The sequence below is a fragment of the Crotalus tigris genome, unplaced genomic scaffold (assembly GCF_016545835.1).
Source record: "Crotalus tigris isolate CLP2741 ecotype Arizona unplaced genomic scaffold, ASM1654583v1 scf7180000018432.44079421565:4894166, whole genome shotgun sequence".
Taxonomy (NCBI): domain Eukaryota; kingdom Metazoa; phylum Chordata; class Lepidosauria; order Squamata; family Viperidae; genus Crotalus; species Crotalus tigris.
In genome coordinates this window covers 1,873,592-1,900,165 of record NW_024096999.1, presented here as the reverse complement: position 1 = coordinate 1,900,165, position 26,574 = coordinate 1,873,592, and the positions used below count along the sequence as shown (strand labels likewise).

Sequence of the window (26,574 nt, the reverse complement as noted above, 5' to 3'; positions counted from 1 at the left end):
TCTGGCTATTACATGTATTCTGTCATCTGTAATCTCTTGACAAGAAAGGGAGATATAAATAAGACAGAGGACTAAGCAGTGCTACAACTTCTCCAACTGGCCAAGGGAGTCAAAGGGGTTCCTTCTCTTGATGAAGACAGGAGCCGAAGGATCTGGTAGCTACCTCTTTCTCCTTCTCAATTCAGGATGGTCCCCAGTTTCCCTGGCTTGCCCTCATGCCTTTATTTGAGATGCAAGATTCAATTACTCCCATCAAGTTTCCCATAAACATGCTCGGCTGATAGAATCATATCCTTGCTTTAACATCCCGAACCAGGAAGAAATGTGGAGGAATGTGAAAAAAGGAGTGGGACTATTGTGAGAACAGGGGCAGAGAAATGGCAGGCTACAACACACAACCATTAGTAATCCATACAATTGTAATGCCATCTAAATACCCAACCTTAACACACACGCGCACGCACAAGTCTGATCTCCGTACAAATCAAACCACCAAATAAAAAGCACGCCCAGCAGCTGCCTCCCAAACTCCTGTGCCCAAAGTAGTTTCAGCAGAACCAGCAAAACTGCTAATTGTTCCAGAGTTTTGCCCCCAAAGGCAGAAAAACACATCTTTAAAAATGCATTCTTTTTTGACTTGGATACCGCATGCCTGAGGCTATTTTCTTCACCAGCAGGACCCCCACGACCACTGAAACCACCACATCCCTGCAAGGGGCAGACTTTGTGAGCACTAAATGAAAACTGTGACTTGTTTCCATCGAGCTCAGAGGAAGTTACAAGGGATTGTATTTGCAAAAGGGAAATGGGAAATAGGAAACAACAAACAACAACAACCAAGGATGATTTGCGAATCACCGAGAAAGGATGGGAGGGGGAAAGTTCTGTCGAGGGAAAAAAGAAAAAAGAAACTTGGGAAAGTTCTGATTTAAAAAAAAAACCAAAAAAACTAGTTTTAAAACCAGCGATGCGGCCAAAGTTGTGAGATCGAGACCATCTTCCCCACCCTCTCGAGCTACAACCCAATGAGAGCCACCCCCCTCTCCAGAAGCCAAACCAAACTATGGCAAAAACCACAGCAGCGTCCAACGCCAAGCCAAGAACTATAACACAACTACACTACGCAACCCCCCCCAACAAAAGATTAAGTCGGAGGGATGGGGAGGGGGGAGAGAAAGAAAAATAGAGAGAAGACAGTGGGAGAAGGAGGACAGAGGAGAGAGACTGGGAAAGAGAGGGGGGAGAGAGAAGAAGAGAGAAAGAGAGGGAGAAAGGGAGAGAAAGGGAGGGGGAGAGAGAAGAAAAGAAAGAGAGGGAGAAAGAGGGAGGGAGGGAGGGAGAAAGAGAAGGAGAAAGAGAGTGGGAAAGAGACGGGGAGAGAGAGAGGGAGAAAGGAAGAGAGGGAGGGGGAGAGAGAAGAAGAGAAAGAGAGGGAGAAAGAGAGAGGGGGAGGGAGGGAGAGAGAGAAGAGAAAGAGGGAGAAAGAGAGAGGGGGAGGGAGCGAGAAAGAGAAGGAGAAAGAGAGTGGGAAAGAGACGGGGGAGAGAGAGGGAGAAAGGGAGAGAAAGGGAGGGGGAGAGAGAAGAAAAGAAAGAGAGGGAGAAAGAGAGAGGGGGAGGGAGGGAGAGAGAGAAGAGAAAGAGAGGGAGAAAGAGAGAGGGGGAGGGAGCGAGAAAGAGAAGGAGAAAGAGAGTGGGAAAGAGACGGGGGAGAGAGAGGGAGAAAGGGAGAGAAAGGGAGGGGGAGAGAGAAGAAAAGAAAGAGAGGGAGAAAGAGAGAGGGAGGGAGGGAGGGAGAAAGAGAAGGAGAAAGAGAGTGGGAAAGAGACGGGGGGAGAGAGAGGGAGAAAGGAAGAGAAAGGGAGGGGGAGAGAGAAGAAGAGAAAGAGAGGGAGAAAGAGAGAGGGGGAGGGAGCGAGAAAGAGAGGAGAGAGAGGGGGAAAAGAGAGGGAGAGAGAAGAAAGAGGGAGAAAGGGAGGGGGAGAGAGAAGAAGAGAAAGAGAGGGAGAAAGAAAGGGGGAGGGAGGGAGAGAGAGAGGAAGAGAAAGAGAGGGAGAAAGAGAGAGAGGGAGGGAGAGAGAGAAGGAGAACGAGGGAGAAGGAGAGAGAGAGGGAAGGAGAGCGAAAGAGAGAGAAAAAGAAAGAGGAGAGGAATACTATAAAACAGTCACCTTGTTGTAGCTGTAGTAACCCAAACACTGGGTAAAGTCCAGGCTGGAAGGGTCTCCGGGAAGGGAGCCCCCCGAGGCAGCGGGATAAAACCGTACATCCATTTTGCAGGGCTGAGCTTGGGGGGCGGCAGGGCGGGCAGGGCGGGGTTGGGGGCAGCAGCCCGAGGGGCGACGCGGCTGGAGGAGGAGCGGGCTGCGGGGCGGGGGGGGGAGGGAGAGTCGGAGACCTGCTCGGTCCAAAGGGGCGAAGTTCTGCAGAAGCCTGGACTAGATCCACCTTCCAAAGGGCTTCCCCCTTCCTCTCCGGCAGACCCAGGAAAACACCACCCGCGCGCGCGCGCAGCAGCAGCAGCAGCAGCAGCAGCAGCGCACACACAAACACACACACACACAACCCCGGAGGGAGACCCGCACTCCGCGGAGCAAGTTGCCGGGCTCTGCGGAGCGGCGGAGGCGGGCGGGCGGGCGGGGAGGGGGCGGGACGATAGAGAGGCGGAGGGAGGGGGAAGGGGAGAGCGGCAGGTGAGCCGGAAGGGACAGGTGAGGGACGCTCTAGGGGGAGGGAGAAAAAGGAGGAAGCTACCGAGAAGGGAGGGGAGGCGGCGGCGGCGGCGGCGGGAGGGGGCCGAAAGCGCGCCTCCACGCCCCTCCCCTCCCCTCGGCTCCGCCCCCCTCCAATGGCAGGCAGGAGCCGGCGCGGGCCAGGTGCGCCGCACAAAGGAGCCACGCGCAGCAGCGGCGGCTCTTCCATCCACACGCCCGCTCCCCCTCCGCGCCTCAGCGGAGAGGAGCCGGGGGCGCGCGCGCAGCCCCCCCCTCCCCTCCCCTGGGAGACTCACTGAGGAGGCGAAGCCTTGCTCGAAGGGGCCCGGTTGGGGGGGGGGGCGGCAGCGGCAACGGGGATCCTGGAGCCGGGCAGGAGGAGTTCGGTTCTCGGGGTGCCAAACCAGCCCGGGAGGGTCTCCTCGAAGGAGCCGGGGGAAGGCGGGAAAGCGGGGAGCGCGCGCTCTCCTCCTCCTCCTCCCCCCCTCCCTCGCCCCCGGAGGGATGGAGGGAGTGGGTGCCTCCTCCGCGCCCCCGAGGAAGGCGCGCCCCCGCTGGCCGCCCTCCCCAGCTCGGAGGTCAGCCCCGCCGGACCGGCCCCGACGGCTCGCCTGGGTTGTCCCGAGTTTTTTCGGGAGTACGTGGGAAGGGGGGGGGACTTTCGGGTACCCCGCGAGGAGGAGGAGGAGGAGGATGGTCAGTCCGTCCGCCGGTTAGGCGAGGCTGGGGGCCAGGAAGTGATGGGGGTGAAAGACTTGGACGACACGCGACTAATTAGACGTGTGGACGTGGTCTGGTTGGGGAGGCAGATGGGTGGGGGCTTGTTGAGAGTCTGGTGTGGGTGGGTGGTGCGTGCAGTGCCTCTTTGCAATGGTCCACGGGAAGCTTCTTGAGATTCAGGTAGTCCTCGACTTGCAACCGTTCGTTTAGCGACCACAGTTAGGGCCTGGCACGGCTGTCGCTGAGGGATGCGATGGTTGAATCGCACCTGGCCTGACCTGTTTGGCTCGGTTGTTAACTGAATCGCCTCCGTTGCTAAGCAGATCGTCCAAGTTCTGAAGCAGAGCCAGCTTCCGTTGACGGTTGCTTGCAGGAGACGCCGGGAAAGTTTGCGGTTGGTGATTGTGTGACACCCAAGAGGCTCCCACCGTCAGAAATACAGGCGGTCCTCAACTCACAACAGTACGTTTAGTGACCGTTCAAAGTTACAACACCACTGAAAAAAGCGACTTAGATCCGTTTCTCGCACTGAAGACTGTTGCAGCATCTCCATGGTCACGTGATCAAAATCCGGATGCTTGGAAACTGACTCGTATTTATGACAGTTGCAGCGTCCCAGGGTCAAATGATCCCTTTTTGCGACCTGACAAGCAGAGTCAATGGGGAAGGCAGATTCCTTTAATGACCGTACTACTAACTTATCAACTGCAATGATTGATAAGTTAGTAGGAGAAAGGTTGTAAAACGGGGCAAAACTCAACAAGAATTGGAAATTTGGCGTTCAGTTATGGTTGTAAGTCAAGGACTACCTGTGCTACAGTTGTGGACTTGAATGGGATTTGCATGCAGTGGAGAAGGACTTTGGGGGAGAGAGCTGGGCACAGATGTGGCCGTGCATATAAGGACCGATCTCTGGCGTTAAAAAGCTCCGTCCATCCAAACCTCTCCACTTTGGGATGACTGAGACAAGAGCCCAGGCAGAAAGATAATAAATTAAGTGCATCCTTGGATTATAAATAAAACATAGAATCATAAGGCTGGGAGGGACCTGGGGGGTCTTCTAGACTAACCCCCTGCATACCACAGGAGATTTTTTACCATCCTGGAGAAATGGTTGTCAAATCTTTTTTTCAAAACCTCAACGCACCCAAGCTGTGGCATTGAAAGTTTTCTCCCTGATGTCTGCACATTTCTTAGTGTAGCTACAGATATAAAACATTAGAACATTATCTTGGAAGAGAACCAGCTGACATATTAAGGCAGATCGCCTGTGTAATTTGATACCTACGTTAACATACTTCAAGCATTGATACATAAAGTAACAAAATGCCCTGGGTTGGCACAGGGGTTTTAAGCCGCCACAACCCAAGTTGGCAGGTAGGAGGAAAGATTGTCAAATAAATGACCTTATTCCAGAAAATACCAAAAATTGTGTTAAAAAGAGTTATGACCTCATGATGCTGCAGACCTCATTCGGGCTCCTACAGTAGAAAAACCTATTGTTCGTTTGTTTTGTGACTTTTAAACAGTCCTCACTTGAACAAGTTCTTGCAATTTTGCCAACATTTTCAGAAGTGGTTTGCCATTGCTTCCTTCCTGAGATACACCCAGCTTGCTTCTGTCCCTAAGAAGGCAGGACTAGAATTTGGAGTCTTTGGCTGGTATTATATTCTTTTCCTTCATAACTATTTTTTCATATTTATTCATATGCAAAATCTGCATCTGATCTGGGATTTAAGCAAACCTCCACCACTATAGTTCCATTACTAGCATCATTACGTGCAAAATTTTCCAGGATGTGCTTTCCAACACTTCGTTTTCGTGAAATAAATAAATAAATTGTCATAACTCCAACCCTTGTAATGGATTTTATTGATTCATTCATTCACCTCGGTTTAGAGGTGACCATCCAATTCTTTTTCTCTCTTTCTAGTATCCAAACAGGAATTTAAACATCCACAGTAGACCACTTTAAAATCTTTTCCTTCGAAGATATTTAAGAAAAACACTTGAAGCCTAAATTAGATATGGGACATAAGATAGAGGTGTGTTAACTCTAGGGGAATTACAGAAGCATAAGAGGGATTAGAAACTATATGTGTAGATGATACAATTCAGTTTTACTGTAGAACAACAGATTCTGTCATTTATTTTTTAAGCTTAATTTTTGAAGTTTCCTCTATTTGCCCTTAGTTAAACTTAACATACAGCAAGGATTATCTCCAGAGGGAATAAACATGGTAGATACAGCAACATAGTCACATCCAATGCATGTACAAAGGGGTGGGGCCTGGATTCCTGTTCACATCAATGTATTGTCATTAGGAGGAAAAATAAATACTTCAGTTGTTGGGTATAAGAAATAGCAAGCATGAAGTAGAACAATGAGATTCACGTATGTTAAGCCCTAAAGTGATTTGATTTTGACTATGCTAGTTGTATGAACTGTGCTTTGTAAAGTATGCTTGAACAATGATTAGCCCATTAGGTAACTCAATGAGTTATTCTGATTCTATTCCTACTTAGTGAATTTTATGCAGCCTCGCATATTTTATGCATGAAGGTTTCCAATAGTTGGGATCTGAACATTAAGAATAGAAAATTTTATTAATTACAACCTGGTTTATAATTAATTACAACCTGGTTTGTTGGTTGAGATCTTAAATTAAGCAAACTTAAATGTATGGAAGAAAATCGTATGTTTGTCAGAACAGGCAGGACCATTACAATAACAGCACACAAGACTGCAAGTGTAGCCTTGCATCCAAGTTTCCTTCCAGAAAGTGCCTTCATGTTATATTAAAAAGGCAAAGTATGGATCACAACAGCACACCCATCCCTTTCAGATTTTGACCCTCTAGCACAAATACCAACTGCCCTCCCCACTGGGAAATAACTAATCCACAGTTCACTGGTGTGTCCAGGTAAGGAAAAGAGATGTATAGTTTGAACCTTTGGACTTTTCAAGATAGGGAGTTGGCAGTTCCTGTTTCTCTGCTCTAGGTACATTTTTTCTAGAAAACAAGCTGTGTTCTGGAACTGGGAAGCCTGTAAGTATTGGTGGAGTAGCATCAAGGCACTAGCACTGATGATGTTGCTTAGTTTGAGTAATGAAACATCTGCAAGAAAACAACCAAGTACCAAATTCAGCTGTAAATGGGCTGATACCATCAAGTCAGTATTACCCTTAGCAACCACATGGATAGAACTTCTCCAGCATAATCTATCCCTAACCTGGCCCTGTAGATCTTCCAATGGTGTATCCATCATCACTGTAAATGAGTCCATCCACCTAGCTGCTGGTCAGTCATCTTCTCTTCCATCTTTCCCAACATACTATATTGATGTCTCAAGGAATCTGTGTCTTTGTGCCATGTGTCCAAAATATGGTAATTGGAGCTGGGTCATTTGTGCTTCAGATAAGAACTTTGATTCGCCCCGTGATCCAATTGTTTGGGGGGGGGGAAGCAAAGAGATCTCAAATGGAGAAGCAGATCTGAATGATGTAATGTGCAATTCCCACCTTGCATGATGTAAGGTGAAGTCTGCTGCTTGTATCCTCCTCCATAAAGTCTCATAGCTCACTGTGCCAATCAAATGTTAAATTGGATGGCTTTTAGTCTGAACCAACCCAATTCAACCCTTCCTGTTTCCCTAAATGGCATCCAGTGGAGGATAGCGCACAGTGGGAAATTTCAGAATGTGACAGTGTCATTGATTGATTATGGATAGATTTTTCTCCATGGCCATCTGCTCCTAGCCTGATCCTTCAGATCTTCCCAAGATGCACCCATCACCAGTTTAAGTTCCTCCGCCTTGTTGTTAGTCATTCTCTTTTCTTCCACCTTTCTCAACATTACAGCCATGTCCAGAGAGCTAGGTCTAATTATGTTTGTAAGAGATAGCGGTAAAAAGAAGCCAGGCCACCAAAGAACACAGGGACTGGACACCATCAAAGCTAACAACAGCCAGAGCATAGAAAAACTCAAATAGTTCAAGATCGGAAGATGTGGAGAGACCTGGCCCATGGAATCGCAGAGAGTCAGACGCAACTGAATGGATAACGTCGTCATCATTGTCCAGCCTGGTTATTTGTGTCTCAAATGAGAACTGGTATTTTCCTTTCCTTGTCCCGTCATCCATGTGTCTGTTTTCTTGAGCAGACGTTGCACACCCCACATTATAAGAGATAGGAGACCACATTTGACATCAGCTCCACATCTGCTCCTTTCTCCCAATCTCATCTGAGATTTTCAATGTTTCTTCTTCCTTTACTTCGGAGAGCAGTCTGTCTAATGTGTACATTTAGAAGACAGCTATAAAATCATGCTAGAAAATGAGACTGGTGGGCTTTCTACATATTTTTACGTAGAGGGAGGGCTAATGTTAAAACATACTTCCAGCAATAAAATCTACCAATGAAAAGATTTTTATCACCTTCTTCAGAAACTTGCACGAACCTAGGCTATTATGTCTTTTTGTTTTAAAGCAGATGTGTTTTGTGCTTAGACTTAAACTTGTAACTTATCCATTGTGCCTACCCATGTTTTCTGGAATTGTTTCAAATCTTCCCTTTGCCCCCCCCCCACCTTCCCAGAATTTCACCACCTGTTTCGTGAATTCATACTCCAAAGGAGATCTATGCAATTAGGAGCAAGGAAATGAAAATAAATGACCTTGTTTGTTGTTTGCAACAAAGGGACTCTGCAAAATTAATCCAGCAAAGCTTGACCTTATAACCTCAGGAAAGGAAGGTTGTGAGAAATGCACAACACATCCCCCTTTCTCGACCCACCGCTACCCCACTCGCCAAGCTGTAAAAAAAAAAACCACGTTATCAAGCAGCTCTGCCTCTTTATTATGGATATTTGAGCAGGCTATTCCAAATATTAAATATTGAATGAAGGAGGTCAAGAGATTTCGCATGAAAGAAAATATGTCTAGGCAGAGCTAGAACACGGTTCATTACAAAATCCGCGCAGCGGGAAAGCGTCAGATACATCAAGAGCAACTTCAAAAATAAAGAACACCCTTGATCTGCGTTAGGGCTGGGTTTGTTTTTTGAGCTTTGCTTTGGATTTGTTGATGCTTTTCCTGTTGGTTAAACTTGATCAGCTCTCCTAATGAGATGGGGGAGAGAGAGAAAAAAAGAGAAAGAGAAAGAGAGAGAGAGAGAGAGAGAGAGAGAGAGAGAGAGAGAGAGAGAGAGAGAATTATCCATCTGGATTATTTGCTTTTCTATCCAGCCTTACTGGGTCAATGGCTAGTAACTGTCCAGTGTAAGGTTCGTTATGATGATATTATCCAGTTTAATTATTTGTTTGGTTGATTGCAGCCCCATCCCAGGTCCATTGACTCAGACGTAATCCCTGCAGAGTTCAATTAGGCTAACTCCCAAGTATGATTGTTGTACAAAAGAAGAATGATGTTGATCTGTAATGGACAGTTACTAGCTATTGGTTTATCTTCCTCTCTGGCTGCGCCTAGAAATACACTTTGTTGTTGTTTTTTCCTCTTTGACCATTAATCCATAAAGTATTGAAAGTGAGTGAAATCAAAGCAAATTACTTGTTGGAACATACATTTCATTGAGATATCCACAGTGTGACAATGTTAATACAATAACCATGGGGCTAGTTAGGACCCTGGAGGCCCTCCCCCTACCTTTGAATTAAATTTTAATGTTGCATTTTAACAATCCTGCCCTCTTGTTTTAAATTTTTCTACTCCGTTTTTAGATTGCTAACATTTTATTTGTACAACGCCCAGAGTCCCTCAGTGTGGAAGATGGGTAGTTTCGAAATTTGATAAAATAAATATATACAGGGAATGCTCGACTTAACAACCATTTGTTTAGTGACAAAGTCACAACGGCACTGAAAAAAGGGATTTATGACTATTTTTCACACTCATGACCATTGTAGCATCCCCAGGGTCACGTGATCTACATTTGGACGCTTGGCGGTTGCAGGGACACGCAATCCCCTTTTGTGATCTTCTGACAAGCAAAGCCAATGGGGAAATCAGATCCTCAACCGTGTTACTTATTTAACAACTCACTTAGCAAAGGGGTCAAAGTCGTAAAATGGGGTAAAATTCATTTAACAAGTTTCTCACTTAACAACATAAATTTTGGGCTCTGTTATGGTGATAGGTTGAGGACTACTAATTTAATTCATTTATTTTTAACCAATTAATGCATGAAATTTAATTCATATGCGATAGGCGTAAATGTTTGCTTTTCTTCACACCCTCCAACTATAATAATAATAATAATAACAATAATAATAGTAATAATAAAGTTGGAAGGGACCTTGGAGGTCATCGAGTCCAACCCCCTGCTCAGGCAGGAAACCCTACACCATTTCGGACAAATGGCTGTCCAGTCTCTTCTTAAAAACTTCCTATGTTGGAGCACTCACCACTTCTGGAGGCAGGTTGTTCCATTGGTTAATTGTTCTAACTGTCAGGAAATTTCTCCTTAGTTCCAGGTTGCTTCTCTCCTTGATGAGTTTCCATCTGTTGCTTCTTGTCCTGCCTTCAGGCACTTTGGAGAATAGCTTGACTCCCTCTTCTTTGGGGCAGCCCCTGAGATACTGGAAGACTGCTATCATGTCCCCCCTCGTCCTTCTCTTCGTTAAACTAGACATTCCCAATTCCAGCAACCGTTCCTTATATGTTTTAGCCTCCAGTCCCCTGATCATCTTTGTTGCTTTTCTCTGTACTCTTTCTAGAGTCTCAGCATCCTTTTTTACATGTGGTGCCTTTTGTTCTCATGGAGTTGCTCCCCTCCATCCTCACCCTGTCATCTTTTATATATTTTCTAGGTCTCCTTAGGTCATGATCCTTTGTTATTTACTGCCCAGTAGCTCAACCAGTCTAGTAACATTTATCTTCTCAATTCCTTTTGGTGTCCTCTGCAACTCATAGATGCACTTCCCTCAATTTCCTCTTTTCTCTTAAGAACGCAGGGCGCTCTGCAGCATCCTTAAATAAGCAAACTTTTTACCCCAACAGCTGCTAGCTGGATTTCTCCTCCCCCCTTACACCTTTGCTGTTTAAACTAGGTCTGATCATAATAAGGTAACCAAAATCTCATCAGCGTGTTTTGTGTGCTGAGAAAATGATGTCATATGATGTAGCTGCTTTGTGTGGCCTTCTGCATTCCAATAGGTTTACTTTTTTTTTTTCATTAAAAGCAATACTCAAGCTAGCTTTAGTCATTGCATGTCAAAAACTGTGTTCCAAGTTCTGGAAAGAAGCTTTGATATTTTTTCTACTTTATTCTCAGGATGTTTGTTCTGTGAACTTAATATACTGTTAACAAAAGGACAAAATGTTCAGCTCTTTGGGGCAGTGAATAGTCATTGTCCCGTCACAGACTCCCAAATTTGAACAAGGTCCAATTCCTTCCTATTGGGATTTAATTGAAAATTTGGAATAGCAATAGCACTTAGGCTTATATGCCACCTCATGGTACTTTACAGCCCTCTCTAAGCGGTTTCCAAAGTCAGCATATTTGACCCCAATAATCTGGGTCCTCTTTTTGCTGACCTCAGAAAGATGGAAGGTTGAGTCTAACCTTAAGCCGGTCAGGATCGAACTCCTGGCAGTGGGCAGTGAGTTAGCCTGCAATACTGCATCCTGACCACTGTGCCACCGCTTCCTGGAAGTTGATGGAGAGATTATTGCATTATGAAATATATCCATTTTTTCAAACGTAGTAACTTTAAGATGTTTGGACTTCAACTCCCAGAATTCCCCAGCTTGCATGCTGACTCAGGAATTCTGGGAGTTGAAGTCCATGAGTCATAAAAGAGCCGAGGTTGCCTACCCCTGGTCTATGGCTTGTAAGGTAGATTCTAGCCATTGAGGTTTGCCTATCATAGTATCATAGAAACATATGGAGGCCTTCCAGTTCAGCCCCCTGCCCTAGACAAGAGATCTTATTGCATCACAGACAAATGGCTACCCAATCTTTTCTTGAAAATCTCCTGTGATGGAACACCCGCAATTCCAGGAGGCAAGCTGTTCTACTCATTAATCATTCTCACTGTAGGAAATTCCTGTTTATTTCCAGATTGGATCTTCCTCTGATGAGCTTCCATACATTGCTTCATGTCCTGCCCTCAGATGCTATATAGAATAAATTGACCACCTCTTCTCTGTGACAGCTCTTCAAGGATTGGAAGATGCTGTCATGTCTCCCCTAAGCCTTCTCTTTGTTAGATTAAAGATACCTAGTTCTCTAAATCATTCGTGATATGGGTTAGCCTCTGGGCCCCCAATCATCTTTGTGGCTCTTGTCGACTCTACATATGAGCATGGCTGCAGCCATTTTTCTCCTCATTTTAGATTGCCACATAGAACAGAGGGAGGGAGGTTTGCCCAGGTGCTTTGCTAGTCAAAATAATATTCTGTCCTGTGGGAACCAAGGTCATCTACTGCTCTCATGATCAGGGACTGGGTGTCGTATAAGAAAGCCCGCCAAATGAATATATTGGGAAATGTACTTGATGGCATGCTTTTGTGGGTGGAACTTTATACTTTGTAACTGGGTAATTTTTAGTTGGAAATTCAGACTTGGTTTCACTTTTGATCATGCTGATACTTTGTAACTAATAAACATGTTCTTTGAGGAATTTCCAAGCCTCGGAGTTCTGCTTTATTTGTCTGTCGAAACCATAACAGCTCTTCTCTGCAGTCTTTTGAGGGCCTCGTCATTGTTTTTATACTGCGTTGACCAGAACTGGACAGAGTATTCCAACTGTCATGATTTATAATTTAATGTTTTTTTAATGAGCCCAGCCCCTTATTGCTGATTCAATCAAATATAATCAAATAAATCGTGGTTTCATCCTATTTATACGAATATGCAAATGGTATGGGAAGATGCATGTCTTCTTCGTTCCAACCGAAAAGTCATTCCTTCATTCCATTGCACAATAAACAGCCCAGATTAGGCACACGACATAATTCCCATTATGTTAATGCTGCTTTAAAATATATTGTGCGGAGGGCTGCAACAATCAAATTATCAATTATAATGTCTACTCCAAGTTGAAAAGTGTTGCAAAACAGAGGGCTGATTATGGTTCCACTACTTCCAATCTGCATACTCATTGTTTAGCACAGGGAAAACAAATTATCTTGTGTTGGCCTCAGTTCAAATTTAATTAAAGGAGTGCAAAGCAATTATAATAAAGTACAATGGTGTAGTAATGAAAGGAAAATAACTCATTAACCTATTAATCTTTATTTATGTTCCTCTCAAATAAGTATGTAATTTCTTTATCACCATATCCCATAAGTACTGGCAGGCTTTTCTAATGCTCACAGAGTCTGACCATGTTAAACATCACCATTTTACTTTGACTTCCTCCTCCTCCTCCTCCTTTTCCTCCTCCTCCTCCTCCTCCTCCTCCTCCTCCTCCTCCTCCTCCTCTTCCTCCTCCAGCAATTCTTCTCCTATTGCTTCTTCTCCTCCTCCTATTCCTGCTCCTCCTCCTGCAATCCTTCTCCTGTTTTTTCTCCTCCTCCTCCTCCTCCTCCTCCTCCTCCTCCTCACCCCCTATTTTTCAACCTATTTCTCTGATATGTACATTTCAACACCATTCATTTGTCGTTTTGGCCTCTGCTTCTCCTTGACACTTGTCAGTTCTAAAAGGCAAATCACACGCCAAACATTGGTATGCCTCAGTTATTGTGTAAGGGGAGAATTTGGTCCCCAAACATCTGCTGCGTAAGATAGTGTTACATTAAGACGTAGCATGAAAGCATATTATTTTTAAGAGGACTTGACACAGCTATCCCTTGCTAATCTTTCTAAACTGAAGGAAGATGGTACAAAAGATGGTTCTTTTCTCAAGTAGCCTGTTTAAGATTCTTGGAACAAATTCTCTGGAATTGCTTGATTTCTGCTTTGGGGAAAAAAAACCACACACATACCCGGCTTTTATTGGATAGCAAAAAAAAAACCCAAAAAAACAAAAACCAAAGGATGTACCACAGGACTATTTGGGAGGAGACCACTCCATTTTCGAAAACTTTCATTTTAAAATGTCTAAATTCCCTGTCTCTGTCCAGGCAGAGCCTTTGTACAACACTTATACAGATTTAAAAGCAATTTTCCCCTTCCAAAAAAAGTGCAAGTGCATCATAAAAAAATCAATAGAGGTAATAAACAAACCTTGATGGTGTGGTGTAGTGAAATAATTGCAAAAATGCAAGGATGATAGACTCAGAGGAAGAACAATGGACCCAGATGTTAATTTTAAGAATATCTGACTCCATAGATGGATTGTATTAATCAATATTCTTTCCGCTATGGAAGACGAACATATTTTACTAGACAAAATTGAGATGGATCTAAAAAGTGGATTTTAAAATGACAAGCTAAGTATGATAGGAAAATAAGGCTGATGTCTTAATCATTAAAAGGATTTACAAATCAAGAGAGTGACCTGGATAACGTTCCTATATTGGATCTACAAAAGAGGCTTGTTAAAGCTTTGACTTTTTTTGTGAAAATAGACAGAAAAAAAAGAAAAGAAATCAAGTTCTAGGATTAGAGGAATTAAAGATCAAGATTGTTTAAAGTAAAAGAAAGGAATACAAAGTTGGTTTATTTGATCAAAGTTAAAATAAATATGGTGTTAGCTCTGGTAACTCTTAATGGACTTTTGCTGATCAGGATTGAATTGTTAAGGTTTTTAAAGATTTGCTTGTAGTTAAGAGATGGGTATGCAAAGAAGAGATCATTTGTTGTATTTAAAGAGACGTTGGTAAGTTACTAAAATCATATATTCTTGTTGCAATGAAGAGGGAAGTCATTTCTTTATATATCTCTTTTATTCTTGACTATATTGTTTTTTTCTTTTCTACTTTTTTCTTTTCTGCACCATTTTTCTTTTTCTTTTTTTTAGTTTGTATTAGGTTTTTTTAATAGCTGTAGTTGTGATTTTTAATAAAATTACTACTACTAATTTTTTTTAAAAAAAAAAAAGAATGCCCAATTGGAAAATGGTTATCTACAGTTCATCTTTGACATGAAATATTATACCAATAAAATAGCAAAAAAGAAAACTCACTTAGGGACAGGCATTATTGTTTGCAAGAAAAAAAATCTAATCCAACCCTATCCCCAGTTATTATCAAAGCTTTACCATTATCACTCAACACTCACACAATACTTCCTTCGAACTTGCTTATTTGACTGCTCATATGGTTGAAAGCAGTTGACGGTGCCTTCACACCACCACTTACCCTTGTAAGTTCAATTTTAGATTGACAATCTGTTGTGGAGAATCGCATTAGCATTCTAGCCCTTTCCTACAGTGACTCTGTCCCAATCGTCTAATTCTGCATATATATTTTTTTGCATTCTCACTCTTCTTTCACACTTACTGCTCAGTAATGGCTGTTGCAGAGTCTCACCCATTTGTGTTGGTCCAACACCACATCATTCCATTTCAACAAAGACCAACCAGTTGGATTAGTCCCTAGAATTGACAAGGGGAAAATAACCAAGATTTCCTTGCCAATCAGACATGAAGGCCTAAAGCTAATGAATGAATATATTTAGTCATAATCGCAGTTGGCGGTAGGTCACGTCCTTCTGTTCGTATTTATTCTAGCTTTCAAAGATCATGTTTGGTTATAAAGCACATTAATAGCTTTCTGGAAATTTGGAATTTCAGTTTGTTCGGCTCCTGATCATAGATGCACAATACAAGCCATCACGATCCACGTGAGAGCACATCCTCCCATATCATCCACTCCCTCAAATATCTATTCTCCTGGTTCAGTTTCAAGCTTCAAATGGTTCAGAAGAGAAATGATCTGTGGCCAAGATCCAGCTGGATTTAAGATCGTGTTGTGTATATTATGATCAGTCATGACAACAGAACATCAGGAGGTTTAACTAACGTAGGAAAACTTGAATGAAGGAAAGGTCTACCTATCAGAGAAGATGAAAATGGCAAGGAGAATAGAATAGGGAATATGATCAGATTTGCAAAGTGTGTGAGTAGAGTATTAAACAAGACCCTGATAATAAACCACAAGGAAGCGATGTACTCAATCTAAGCAACACATTTACCTGTTTAAATGATGGATTAGGGAACATCTTCCTAAAAGGATAAGTATGCTCTGGACATAGGAAAACTATAAACTAATGTGATTTTTAATTTAATTAAAATTAAGCCTGGGGTCATGTCAGACATCATCGACGTATCAGACTCCAAGCCATAAAATTGGCTAGGGGTGGAGAGTTGTAATCCAGAGCTTTGATTGCAAAGGTGAATCAAATCAATTATCCTAAGAACCTGGAAAGATTGATATACAACATTCACAGACCTTCCTGCGCTCTTTCATAACTGATCATGGATACCATCACTCTTTGTAAATGAGCACACAACTTCCATGGAGTCATTTCCTCGACTACACAAAATGTGTTTTTGAAATTCCAATATACAGTATATCTTTTCACCCTTGGGCCCCGTGGTATAGTTTACAGAGAAACACTGCAGATATGTACATTACACGCTGGATATTGAAGAGTTAAGGAGATTCTCTTTTCTTTTAGGGAGAGAAAGTTGCTTCCAGCAGAAATTCTACCCTGTTTTCACGTACATTCTTAGCATTTTTCAATTGAATTACATGTAACTAGTTCGGATCCCTTAAGCAGAACTGCATCGGTCTTTATCCACTTTTCCAAACCAATCTGTGTAGCAGATTGGGGGGTTAGATTAGCAGAACACGAGCCAAGAGCGTTGCATACTTTGATCTTTAAAAAAGCAACACACATGATCTTATGGATAACCGTTAAATTTAGCAAACATTTGACAAAGGCAGAACAAAATCTCTTAAATTTGCAAATTAGTTTTTCAGTTGCTACAGAGCTCCAGATGCTTCATACCCTGGCAATATTTCTGAAGCTACAATAAACAGATTTACATGCTTAACTAATATGTTGACTTTAAAGAAAATGCCTGCATCTAAAACAAGAGGCAGCTTTCTTGTTTGATATTAGTCAAGAAGATACACAATCAACAAAGAAGAATCTTAGAAAGAGGGGGAAAACATCTTGAAAGAAGTAGGAGTGATTTGTTTGTTAAATTTCAGACTTCATCAATTTTTAAACAGTTTTTTTATTTAATTAGACCCATATTTAAACAGTTTTGACCTAGACTTTTTAGAACTAATGGAGTTACTTCTGTATCAGCTAAAAATAAAAGATTCATACATTAGTAATTCAAATGGAGAGTGATTGAATCTGGATGGAAAGTAACTAAAAAAAAAATGCATATGAACTATGGCCAGCTCAAAACATTGGAGAGCTGCATAGAACGTATCAGATGGTGTTGGGTAAATAAGAGACTCCATTAGAGCAAATTTTATTTTTTAATAAATGTTACCATCTGTATCTTGAAAAGGCCATCCCGTACCATCAATCCACAATACCTTCTCATTGGCCACCATGACTGGAACTGATGACTATTGTCCAACGGATGACTACAAGATTAAAAAAAGAAAATTGTGAATATATGTAAACTGTCCTGGACTCTTCCAGAAGAAAGAATGGCATAGAAACCATGTTTGTGATTGACAACAATAATTGGGAGCTCCAAAGTGCCTACTCTTGATCTATGTAGAGTTTCCTACCATGAACTACACCATCTCAAACTTTAGAACAGGGGTGACCGTTTGTGAGCTTGTGGACTTCAACTCCCATTTCCTCCAGAATTCCTTGCTGGCTGGAGAATTCTGGGAGCTGAAGTCCACAAGTCTATTACATGAATTTAGTTTTTTTGAATCCACTTCACTACTCCTTGAAGAGTGAAAGTCAAAGTAGATGCAATAACCCTCTGCTGCTTATCTAGTCTTACTTTTTCACATATTTATTTGATTTCTCCTTTCCACTCAAACAGAAAGAAAGCCCCTTCCCCAAAATAAGCTAAACTAAAATTCCAGGTGGGTTGATGAGACTAAGACTTTTGGAGAAAACAAAATTAGAAGAAAAAAAAAGGCAGCACCCAGCCACAAGATCCTCACCCCTTTTTCCATATAGTTATGGGATATTAATGCTCCTCCCTAAAAAAAAATTGGTTTAATGGACTGTGATATCTTTTTTCCTCCCAGCTTTGATGAATGAAGTCATAATACTGAGTTTGCGTAGGCAAAGAGGGAAGGAACTGAAGCGATCCTCTGCAGAGTTAGAGTAACAGAAGGCAGATCGGGGAAAAACAAGGATTTATATTACCTCGTTTATGTTGATGGCCTTTTCAGTACCCGGTTGGCACACGGCTCTCTTTGATGACTGACACCCTGAAGAGCCAGCTGTTCATTTGTTTATTTACTTGGCTCTGGGTTTGATAGGGATTCGGGAGGGGTGCAAAGAAAGAACATGACAAGTATTGCTATCTCTTTGCTGCCAATATTTGAGGGTCACGCGGAGGATGGAATTTTAGCTCCATGGTTGATGGTGTACTTGGTAAGCTACCTTCAGATCCTGGCATTTCCAGCTCTGATTTCCTTCCTGAGATCAGGAAGTTTCCAGGTCATGTCTAGTCCAATAAAGAGAAGGACTAGAAGTGATATGACAGCAGTCTTCCAGGGCTTGAGGTGTTGTCACAGAGAAGAGGGATGTCAACCTATTCTCCAAAGCATCTGAGGGCAGGACAAGAAGTAATGGAGGGAAGATCATTAAAAAGAAATCCTGCCTAGAATTAAGGAGAAATTTCCTGAAAGTGAGAACAATCCGTCAGTGGAACGGCTTCCCTCCAGAAATTATGAGTGCTCCAACACTAGAGGCTTTTAAGAAGGAACTAGACAGCCATTTGTCCAGAATGGTACAGGTGTCCTGCTTGAACTGGGGGTTGAACTAGAAGGCCTCCAAGGTCCCTTCTAGCTCAACAAGTCTATGATTCTATATTTTTTTAATTGTAAGAAACCCAGAGCCATTGATTGAGTTGGCTGGCTATAGAAATTGAATAAATAAATATGTGCTATCTATATGATAGATAGATAGATAGATAGATAGATAGATAGATAGATAGATAGATAGATAGATAGATAGATAGATAGATAGATAGATAGATAGATAGATAGATATAGATAGATATAGATAGATAGATATAGAGAGATAGAGAGAGAGAGAGAGAGAGAGAGAGAGAGAGAGAGATAGATAGATAGATAGATAGATATAGAGAGATAGAGAGAGAGAGAGATAGAGAGAGAGAGAGATAGATAGATAGATATAGAGAGATAGAGAGAGAGAGATTGATAGAGATAGAGATAGATAGAGAGATGTAGATAGATTGATTGATTGGTAGATAGAGAGATAGAGATAGATAGATAGATAGATAGATAGATAGATAGATAGATAGATAGATAGATAGATAGATGTAGATACATAGATATAGAGAGAGACAGAGATGTAGATAGCTGAAAGATAAATAGAGAGAGAGATGGAGAGAGAGAGAGAGAGAGAGAGAGAGAGAGGGAGAGAGAGTTTATAGAGTTTACATGACTCCCCATCTCAGCTTTGTCACCCTGAGTACATAAAACACAGAAGACAATATTTCATAAAAGGCAATATTACAATGGAACCAAACCCCCTAAAAATGGTCTCACCGTCAAAACCCCACCGAGGCTGGGCTCAACTAACCACCTGGCCCCGTGCCTTAGAAAAAAGCTTTAAGGCCTTCCAGAAGGCTACCAAGATCAGGGCCATCTGGATCCCTTCCCTTTAAAGCAGCCTCCTTATTGTTGCAGAGGCCCACTCCCATTCGCGATGAACCTGCAAGGCAAGACAAATCATTGTAGGTGTTCGCTTTTGCTCCCTATAGTAAGGCACTCACAGCCTTACTACAGACTCTCGGAAGCTTCGTCTGCTGCATTCCTTTAGGCCTCTCTTATTTTTAAGTAAAAGTTTAGCCCAAACACACAGTATGTGGCGCCTTTTCTCTCCCTTGCATATAGCAAAAGTCAGAGGGTATTAACGAAAAATACGACTTTCTCCCCCTCAAGAAGAGCCAGCTTGAAGTGAGGGTCTCCTCCCCCCATTGTTTCCCCACCTAAAGTTGGCATCTCCTTTGCAAGAAGGCCTGATGCCATCTTGACAGATGGATGCCGGAAGGGAAGCCAAGATCTAATGGTCTGTGAATGCCGACTGTGTGTTTTATTTATATTTAAATTTCTATCAACTCATGCAACTTTCAAAGGGGCATATAAGAAAGGAAGCTAATACTACGACAGCAACCCAAAGTGACACGAACAACAACAACAACAAAACCCATTATTTTTCAAAGCCGGATATCTTCCCGCCAGCGGTTCTCAAAATACCAACCTCAAAGGTGGTGCAGCAACTCAGTCAGGAATATACAAAACAAAAATATAGGACAATAAACTCAGAGGGTTTTTATTATTATCCTAATTTCAGACTCTGAGAGCACCCGAAAAAACCAGCTCAGCTACATTTGGGGAAGAAGAATAAACTTGAAGGGGGTGCAAAGCTTCCACTTTGTTCTAGCGTGCTTGGAGCCAAACACCTTTACAACCTGCTTCTTGAATTAACACAACTCCGATTTCTGCATTCTGTTGGTCTCTGTCCCCTAAATCTGGCAGACACCAGTAGCCTTCTATACCAGTGGCTCCCAACCTTTTGGGGACCAGGGACCAGTTCCATGGAGAGAGGTTTTTCCACGGACTGGAGGGGACATGCTTTTGCATGCTGCCTGCATCCCATGAATGGGGCTTTGTTGGTTTGCATTGACCAGTTTTTGGCATGCCATAGACCGGGGCTTGGGGACCCCTATTCTCTACCTCTTGCACCTTGCCATGATGAATACAGGTAGTTCTCGACTTACAGCTGTTGCAGCTGTGGCAGAATGAAACAGTTGTTAAGAGCTGAAGAGTTGTCAGAGCTGATGAAGTTTAGTAATAATAATAATAATAATAATAATAATAATAATAATAATAATAATAATAATAGTAAAGTTGGAAGGGACCTTGGACGTCATCTAGTCCAACCCCCTGCTCAGACAGGAAATCCTATACCATTTCGGACAAATGGCTCTCCAGTCTCTTCTTAAACTTCCAGTGTTGGAGCAGTCACCGCTTCTGGAGGCAGGTTGTTCCACTGATTAATTGTTCTCACTGTCAGGAAGTTTCTCCTTAGTTCTAGGTTGCTTCTCTCCGTGATTGGTTTCCATCCGTTACTTCTTGTCCTGCCTCCAGGTGCTTTGGAAAAATAGCTTGACTGCCTCTTCTTTGGGGCAGCCCCTGAGAGATTGGAACACTGCTATCCTGTCCCCCCTCGTCCTTCTCTTCATTAAACTAGACATACCCAATTCCAGCAACCGTTCCTTATATGTTTTAGCCTCCAGTCTCCTGATCATCTTTGTTGCTCTTCTTGGCTGAGAAGCGAAACGTCTTCAAACAAAAACAAGGAAGTCTAATTGCTTCGTGAAAAAAAGCATCTTTGCGACAATTGTTGAGCGAATTTTGCCCCATTTGAAGACCTTCCTGCCATACTGGTTAAGCGAATCACTCCGGTTGCTAAGTTAGTAACACAGTTGTTAAGTGAGTCTGGCTTCCTCATGGATGTGAGCTTGTTAGAAGCTCACAAAAGGGGATCCCACGATGCTGGGACCCTGCAACCGTCGTAAGTACATGCCAGCTGCCAAGCGTCCAAATTTTAATACGTGACCGTAGGGATGCTGCAATGATCATAAGTGTGAAAAACAATCATAGGTCACTTTGAATGGTCACCAAACAAATAGTTGTAACTTGAGGACTACCTGTATTTCATAATCCATGTTAATCCATTGCATTGGCCACTCATGGCACATCCTTCTTTAAAGGAGTCATAGTGACATAGGGAATGTACCAACTTTGGTTGAGGGAGGGGGGAAATCCCAAGCTACTAGGTTGAAAATATGAAATTAATTCCTCTGATGTCTCTTGTAAAAACTGCCCCTTTCACAGCAATATCACTTTCCTGTCCTTGCAGCAAATTCTGAGTTGCTAGGCCTCCCATTTTATTATAATTTCAGATTTTATTATTATCATAATTTCAGAGTCTGAGAGCACCCGAAAAAAACAGCTCAGCTGTATTTGGGGAAGAAGAGAACAAAGGGATGATCTTTACAGCCCGTAAATTTCATTTCAGAGTAAATTTCATTTCATTACTTTTGATGTGTGTAGCATTGTTTCAGGTTGGTCAAGCCCTGAATAGTAAATCTTTTTACTTCTCTCTACATTTATTCCTAATTTTCCAGGCAGTGCCATTTCGTATGTGCAGCGAGGATTTATTTAATATTTATGCCTTTTTTTAAAAAAAAAAAAACTTTCTTTACAATTTCAGGGCAAATTAAGACATTGCTCCACAAATCCTAAAAATGGTGCTAGCATTAAAATTTCATCTGCATTTTGTTCTATCGTATTCACAGATAGCAGTGACAGATCCATCCAAAAACGGAAAGTATCTTGCAATCTATAGATACCTGACTCACTCACTCACTCACTTATTTGACTTATGGCTACCAATGTCATAGGTAGACAGCTGTCACTCTCTCAAGTAGACCAGATGGAAAACATGATAAGAGGAGTAAATTCATTGTAGGGCTATTCTTAACAGAATTTTGCAAGTCTGAAAGTACAAATCTCCCTCCATCCCCTTTTACAGCCTGATAAGTTAAGGCAGATCCTTTCTAAGTTTCTTTCTCTGACTGTTAAGAAGCCATGGGCAACAAAGACAGATCTACTGGCTGAAAGGGAAGCATCCCTATGGAAACCTACTTGGCACCGGAAAAAAGCCAGAATTAGATTGAAAAGAGAAATTTAAAATTGTGTAATGGATTTAAAGGCAATTTTTGATTTATGGTTTGTTTTAAGGATTATGATTTAGAGTTAGAAGCAAGAAAAAATATAAACATATATATATATATATGTGTGTGGGGGTGATTTTTAGAAAAGATATTTTAAATAGATTAAGAATACTTTTTGGAATAACAGATTTGTTTTGATGAAAATTATGTATTAGAATTGAAAAAATGTTGATTTTTTAGATTGGGATGGTTTTAATAATTAATGGAGTGTTTTAACAAATGATTTTTTTGTACAATAACATAGATGTGATAAGGTATGACAATCAATTGGATGAAATTTGAAGTTTCTGTAATGAATTGAAGTGAATTAACATTATTTTTTTAATTAAGATAGCTATTGTGTAATGGAAGAAGAAATAAATGAGATCGGTGATAAAAGGAGGGATGAGAGAAATTAAGAACTAGAATATATCTGGAAGGGACACCTGAATTGATAACTTGTTGAGTTAAAGTTAAATTTGATTTTGGTAATTGTAAACTGATAAAGTTTGAAAACAACAGGTTTAGTAGTAATAGAAATTTAATTCAGAAATGGAATATTTTAAACGTATTATATTATTTGAGGGAAATAGAGAGGAGACAGTGAATGTATTGAGTTGAGTTGTTTATTTATGTTTTTACTTTGGAATGTCTGATTATCCAAACATCACAGTGTGTCCTGAGTACTTTGCCTTAAAAATTAAAAAACTAATAAAATATTTTCAAAAAAAAGAAGAAGAAGCCATGGACTCCTTCCCCCTTTACACAATCAGTCTCTAGGAAGCATCCCTTCCTCTTTATATGCTAAGGTCATTTCCATCTACCATTACATCAATTCAGAACAATCCATGACAACATGGATAAAAACAAAAGTTCCAAGAGGAAAATCCTGATACTATTGTATTAAAAGTTGTGGCCCTTTGGCTCCCCGGTGAATGTCTTCTCTTGCCTCTGCCGTAAGTGACTTTAACACTGGTGGATCTGGAAGGCTTTGGGTCTAAGGTCACTAGATCTCTTTCCAATACCAGAGAGAATTTATAAAATGCAAACAACCACAGGTGTGGAAAAAACAGGAGGACAACGGTCATCCTTCCTTGTGTCCTCTACAGAAAAATCCAGAATTGTTTTGAAGTCCTCAAAGACTTTAAGTCCAGAGCGACTTCTCTCCTAATGGCAAGGTTGTTATCCAAAACAGTTCTCTCTTGTCCAAGTAGGGAAGATCAACCTTTATCTGCATTTTTAAAAAAAATAAAAATTGCACACAGTGTTGAATGTTGAACCTGGAGTTAGGGATCCATAATCTGCAGCCCAGCTCTCTGCAAATTTGGAACAGATGCGTTCTGCATCATCTGAACCTTCTAAGGGCTCTTCAAGGGCAGCCCCACGTAGAGTGCATTGCAGTAATCCAGTTACTTCCTATGGATATTGAGCTAATATCTCTAAGCATTCTCTCATCTTTTGAGATATTCAAGTGATCTAGAAATAAAGAAGTATCCTTAAAAAAACTTTGGGATTTCCATAATTCTTGAGACTGTCAGAAGAGATCTTAATGAGGTTGAAGAACTCCAGGTCAATACTAGAGGTCGCATCTCCATCTTAAATCTGATGTATCATGGACATCATTGGTGGCTATGATGGATCAAATCATCCAAAAATATTTGCCAAGGGATACAATGAGTCTTTTGTATGAAGTCTTATGAACATAGAACATAAAATAACAGAGTTTGAAGGGGACCTTGGAGGTCTTCTAGTCCAACTCTCTGCTTGAACAGGAGATCTTATACCATTTCAGACAAGTGGCTATCCAGTCTCTTCTTAAAAGCCTCCAGTGATGGGGCATCAACCACTTCTGAAGACAAGGTATTCCACTGGTTAATTATTCTCACTATCAGGAAATTTCTCCTTAGTTCTAGGTTGCTTCTCTCCTTGATTAGTTTCCATCCGTTGCTTCTCGTCTGGCCTTCAGATACTATGGAAAATAGGTTGATCCTCTCCTTTCTGTGACAGCCCCTCAAATATTGGAACACTGCTATCATGTCACCCTTATCCCTACATTTCATTAGACTAGATATACCCAGTTCCTGCAACTGTTCTTCATATGTTTTAGCCTCCAGTCCCCTAATCATCTTTGTTGCTCTTCTCTGCACTCTTTCTAGAGTCTCAACATCTTTTTTGTTATGAATATGTATGAAATATTATGCTCTTAATTTAGGCAAAATAAATGCCAATGTCTACCACTCATCGGACTTCTATAGGCTTCTAAAAGCAATCTATTACATTTTGGTAAATAAATATCCACTACATTTAGCATAAAGCATCACACATACAAAGGCAAACGGTAGTTACAACTCACATACTGTATATTTGCCATAAACAACTATGTCTCATTCAATGTTTTGAGTTTCAAACTCCATTGCCGAAGTGGTATAAAATGTGCAGTGTTGTAGATTAATGCACTGAATACATTTCCACAGACCTTGATGTGATTCATAAAAGGTCCATTTCAAAAATGTAGTGTATTATCAGTGAACAGTTGCAGTAAATAATCTTGTTACAGAAACCTAAGCAATTTTTACAAGGAGTATTTCTGGCTGACTGAACAATTTATTCTCCAGATGTCACATTGTATTTTTCCAATATAAGATGAAACAGGCTGTTGTGGGGGAAGGAAAGAAGGAAGGAAGGAAGGAAGGAAGGAAGGAAGGAAGGAAGGAAGGAAGGAAGGAAGGAAGGAAGGAAGGAGAAAAAGGGAGGGAGGGACTGAGGGATGGAGGGAGGGAGGAGTGAAGGAAGGAAGGAAGGAAGGAAGGAAGGAAGGAAGGAAGGAAGGAAGGAAGGAAGGAAGGAGAAAGAGGGAGGGAGGGACTGAGGGATGGAGGGAGGGAGGAGTGAAGGAAGGAAGGAAGGAAGGAAGGAAGGAAGGAAGGAAGGAAGGAAGGAAGGAAGGAGAAAGAGGGAGGGAGGGACTGAGGGATGGAGGGAGGGAGGAGTGAAGGAAGGAAGGAAGGAAGGAAGGAAGGAAGGAAGGAAGGAAGGAAGGAAGGAAGGAGAAAGAGGGAGGGAGGGACTGAGGGATGGAGGGAGGGAGGAGTGAAGGAAGGAAGGAAGGAAGGAAGGAAGGAAGGAAGGAAGGAAGGAAGGAAGGAAGGAAGGAGAAAGAGGGAGGGAGGGACTGAGGGATGGAGGGAGGGAGGAGTGAAGGAAGGAAGGAAGGAAGGAAGGAAGGAAGGAAGGAAGGAAGGCCAAACCAGTTTGTTTAGAAATATTTCTTTAAAGAGCTTATTATAATGGTAAAACTCCTTGTTTTGAAACACCCAGCATTTTATTATTTTTATTTTATTTATTATTATTTTTTATTATTTTATTATTTTTTTAGCAACGGTGAATGAGTTCAATGTCAGCCCTTTCTGAAAGATACCTGGATTAGTTTATCTTTAATATAGAAAAATATTGGTATCTCTTCATCACTGATGTTTACATTAGAGAAAGCAACTTATACCTGGCCAGATGAGACCTTCATGTCTCCATTTGTGGCAATATCTTTGATACTAAAATTCTGCCATCCAGGGCAAATATAATATTTTTATGCCGGCAAGAGTTATTTCTGAGCTAAATACCTGTTAGCAAATCAAGAAAGGAACGTTCCATAACCGAAATGGCAGCTGCGCATTTGTGTCCATTTCTGCTCCTTTAAATGTATTTGCTTATGATTAGTCAAACATCATTAACTCAGCTGGAATGGTGCCATTAAGGCATTTATAGGAGCCCATTAAAACCTGTTGTTTTAATAAGTTCTATACTTTCCAAATAGGATTTCAGGGGATCCTATCATACCTTAAAGCCCAAAATGGCAACTTGTTTATTTATTTAGCGTATGGCATCTCATACATGGACTAGCAATATATATTAACATTTCTCTTAGATTAGTAGAACACAATAAAATACAAATGTTAAAAAGATCTATGTTGAAATCTAAGCCACTTAACCATTGATGGGTCGCAAGGTTCATATTTTAAAAAATCAGATGCCCTCAACTCATGATGTGCAGTCTTCCAGTATTTGGGGGGCTGCCCCAAAGAAGAGGGGCTCAACCTATTCTCCAAAGCACCTGAAGGCAGGGCAAGAAACAATGGATGGAAACTAATCAAGGAGAGAAGCAGCCTACAACTAAGGAGAACAGTGAGAACAATTCACCAGTGGAACACCTTGCCTTTAGAAGTTGTGGGTGCTCCATCACTGGAGGTTTTTAAGAAGAGACTGGACAACTAT

At 41.7% G+C, this 26,574-nt stretch overlaps 1 protein-coding gene across 1 annotated transcript in view; it reads right to left on the bottom strand.

The window, feature by feature from the left end:
* Positions 1 to 2,622, bottom strand: part of TOX3 (TOX high mobility group box family member 3) — an 82,880-nt gene extending 80,258 nt beyond the window's left edge. The window contains exon 1 of the mRNA XM_039352414.1: positions 2,171 to 2,622. Coding sequence (XP_039208348.1) covers positions 2,171 to 2,272 — 102 coding nt within the window. The 5' untranslated portion in view covers positions 2,273 to 2,622. The remainder of the gene's footprint in view (positions 1 to 2,170) is intronic.
* Between the last annotated feature and the right edge of the window lie 23,952 nt (positions 2,623 to 26,574).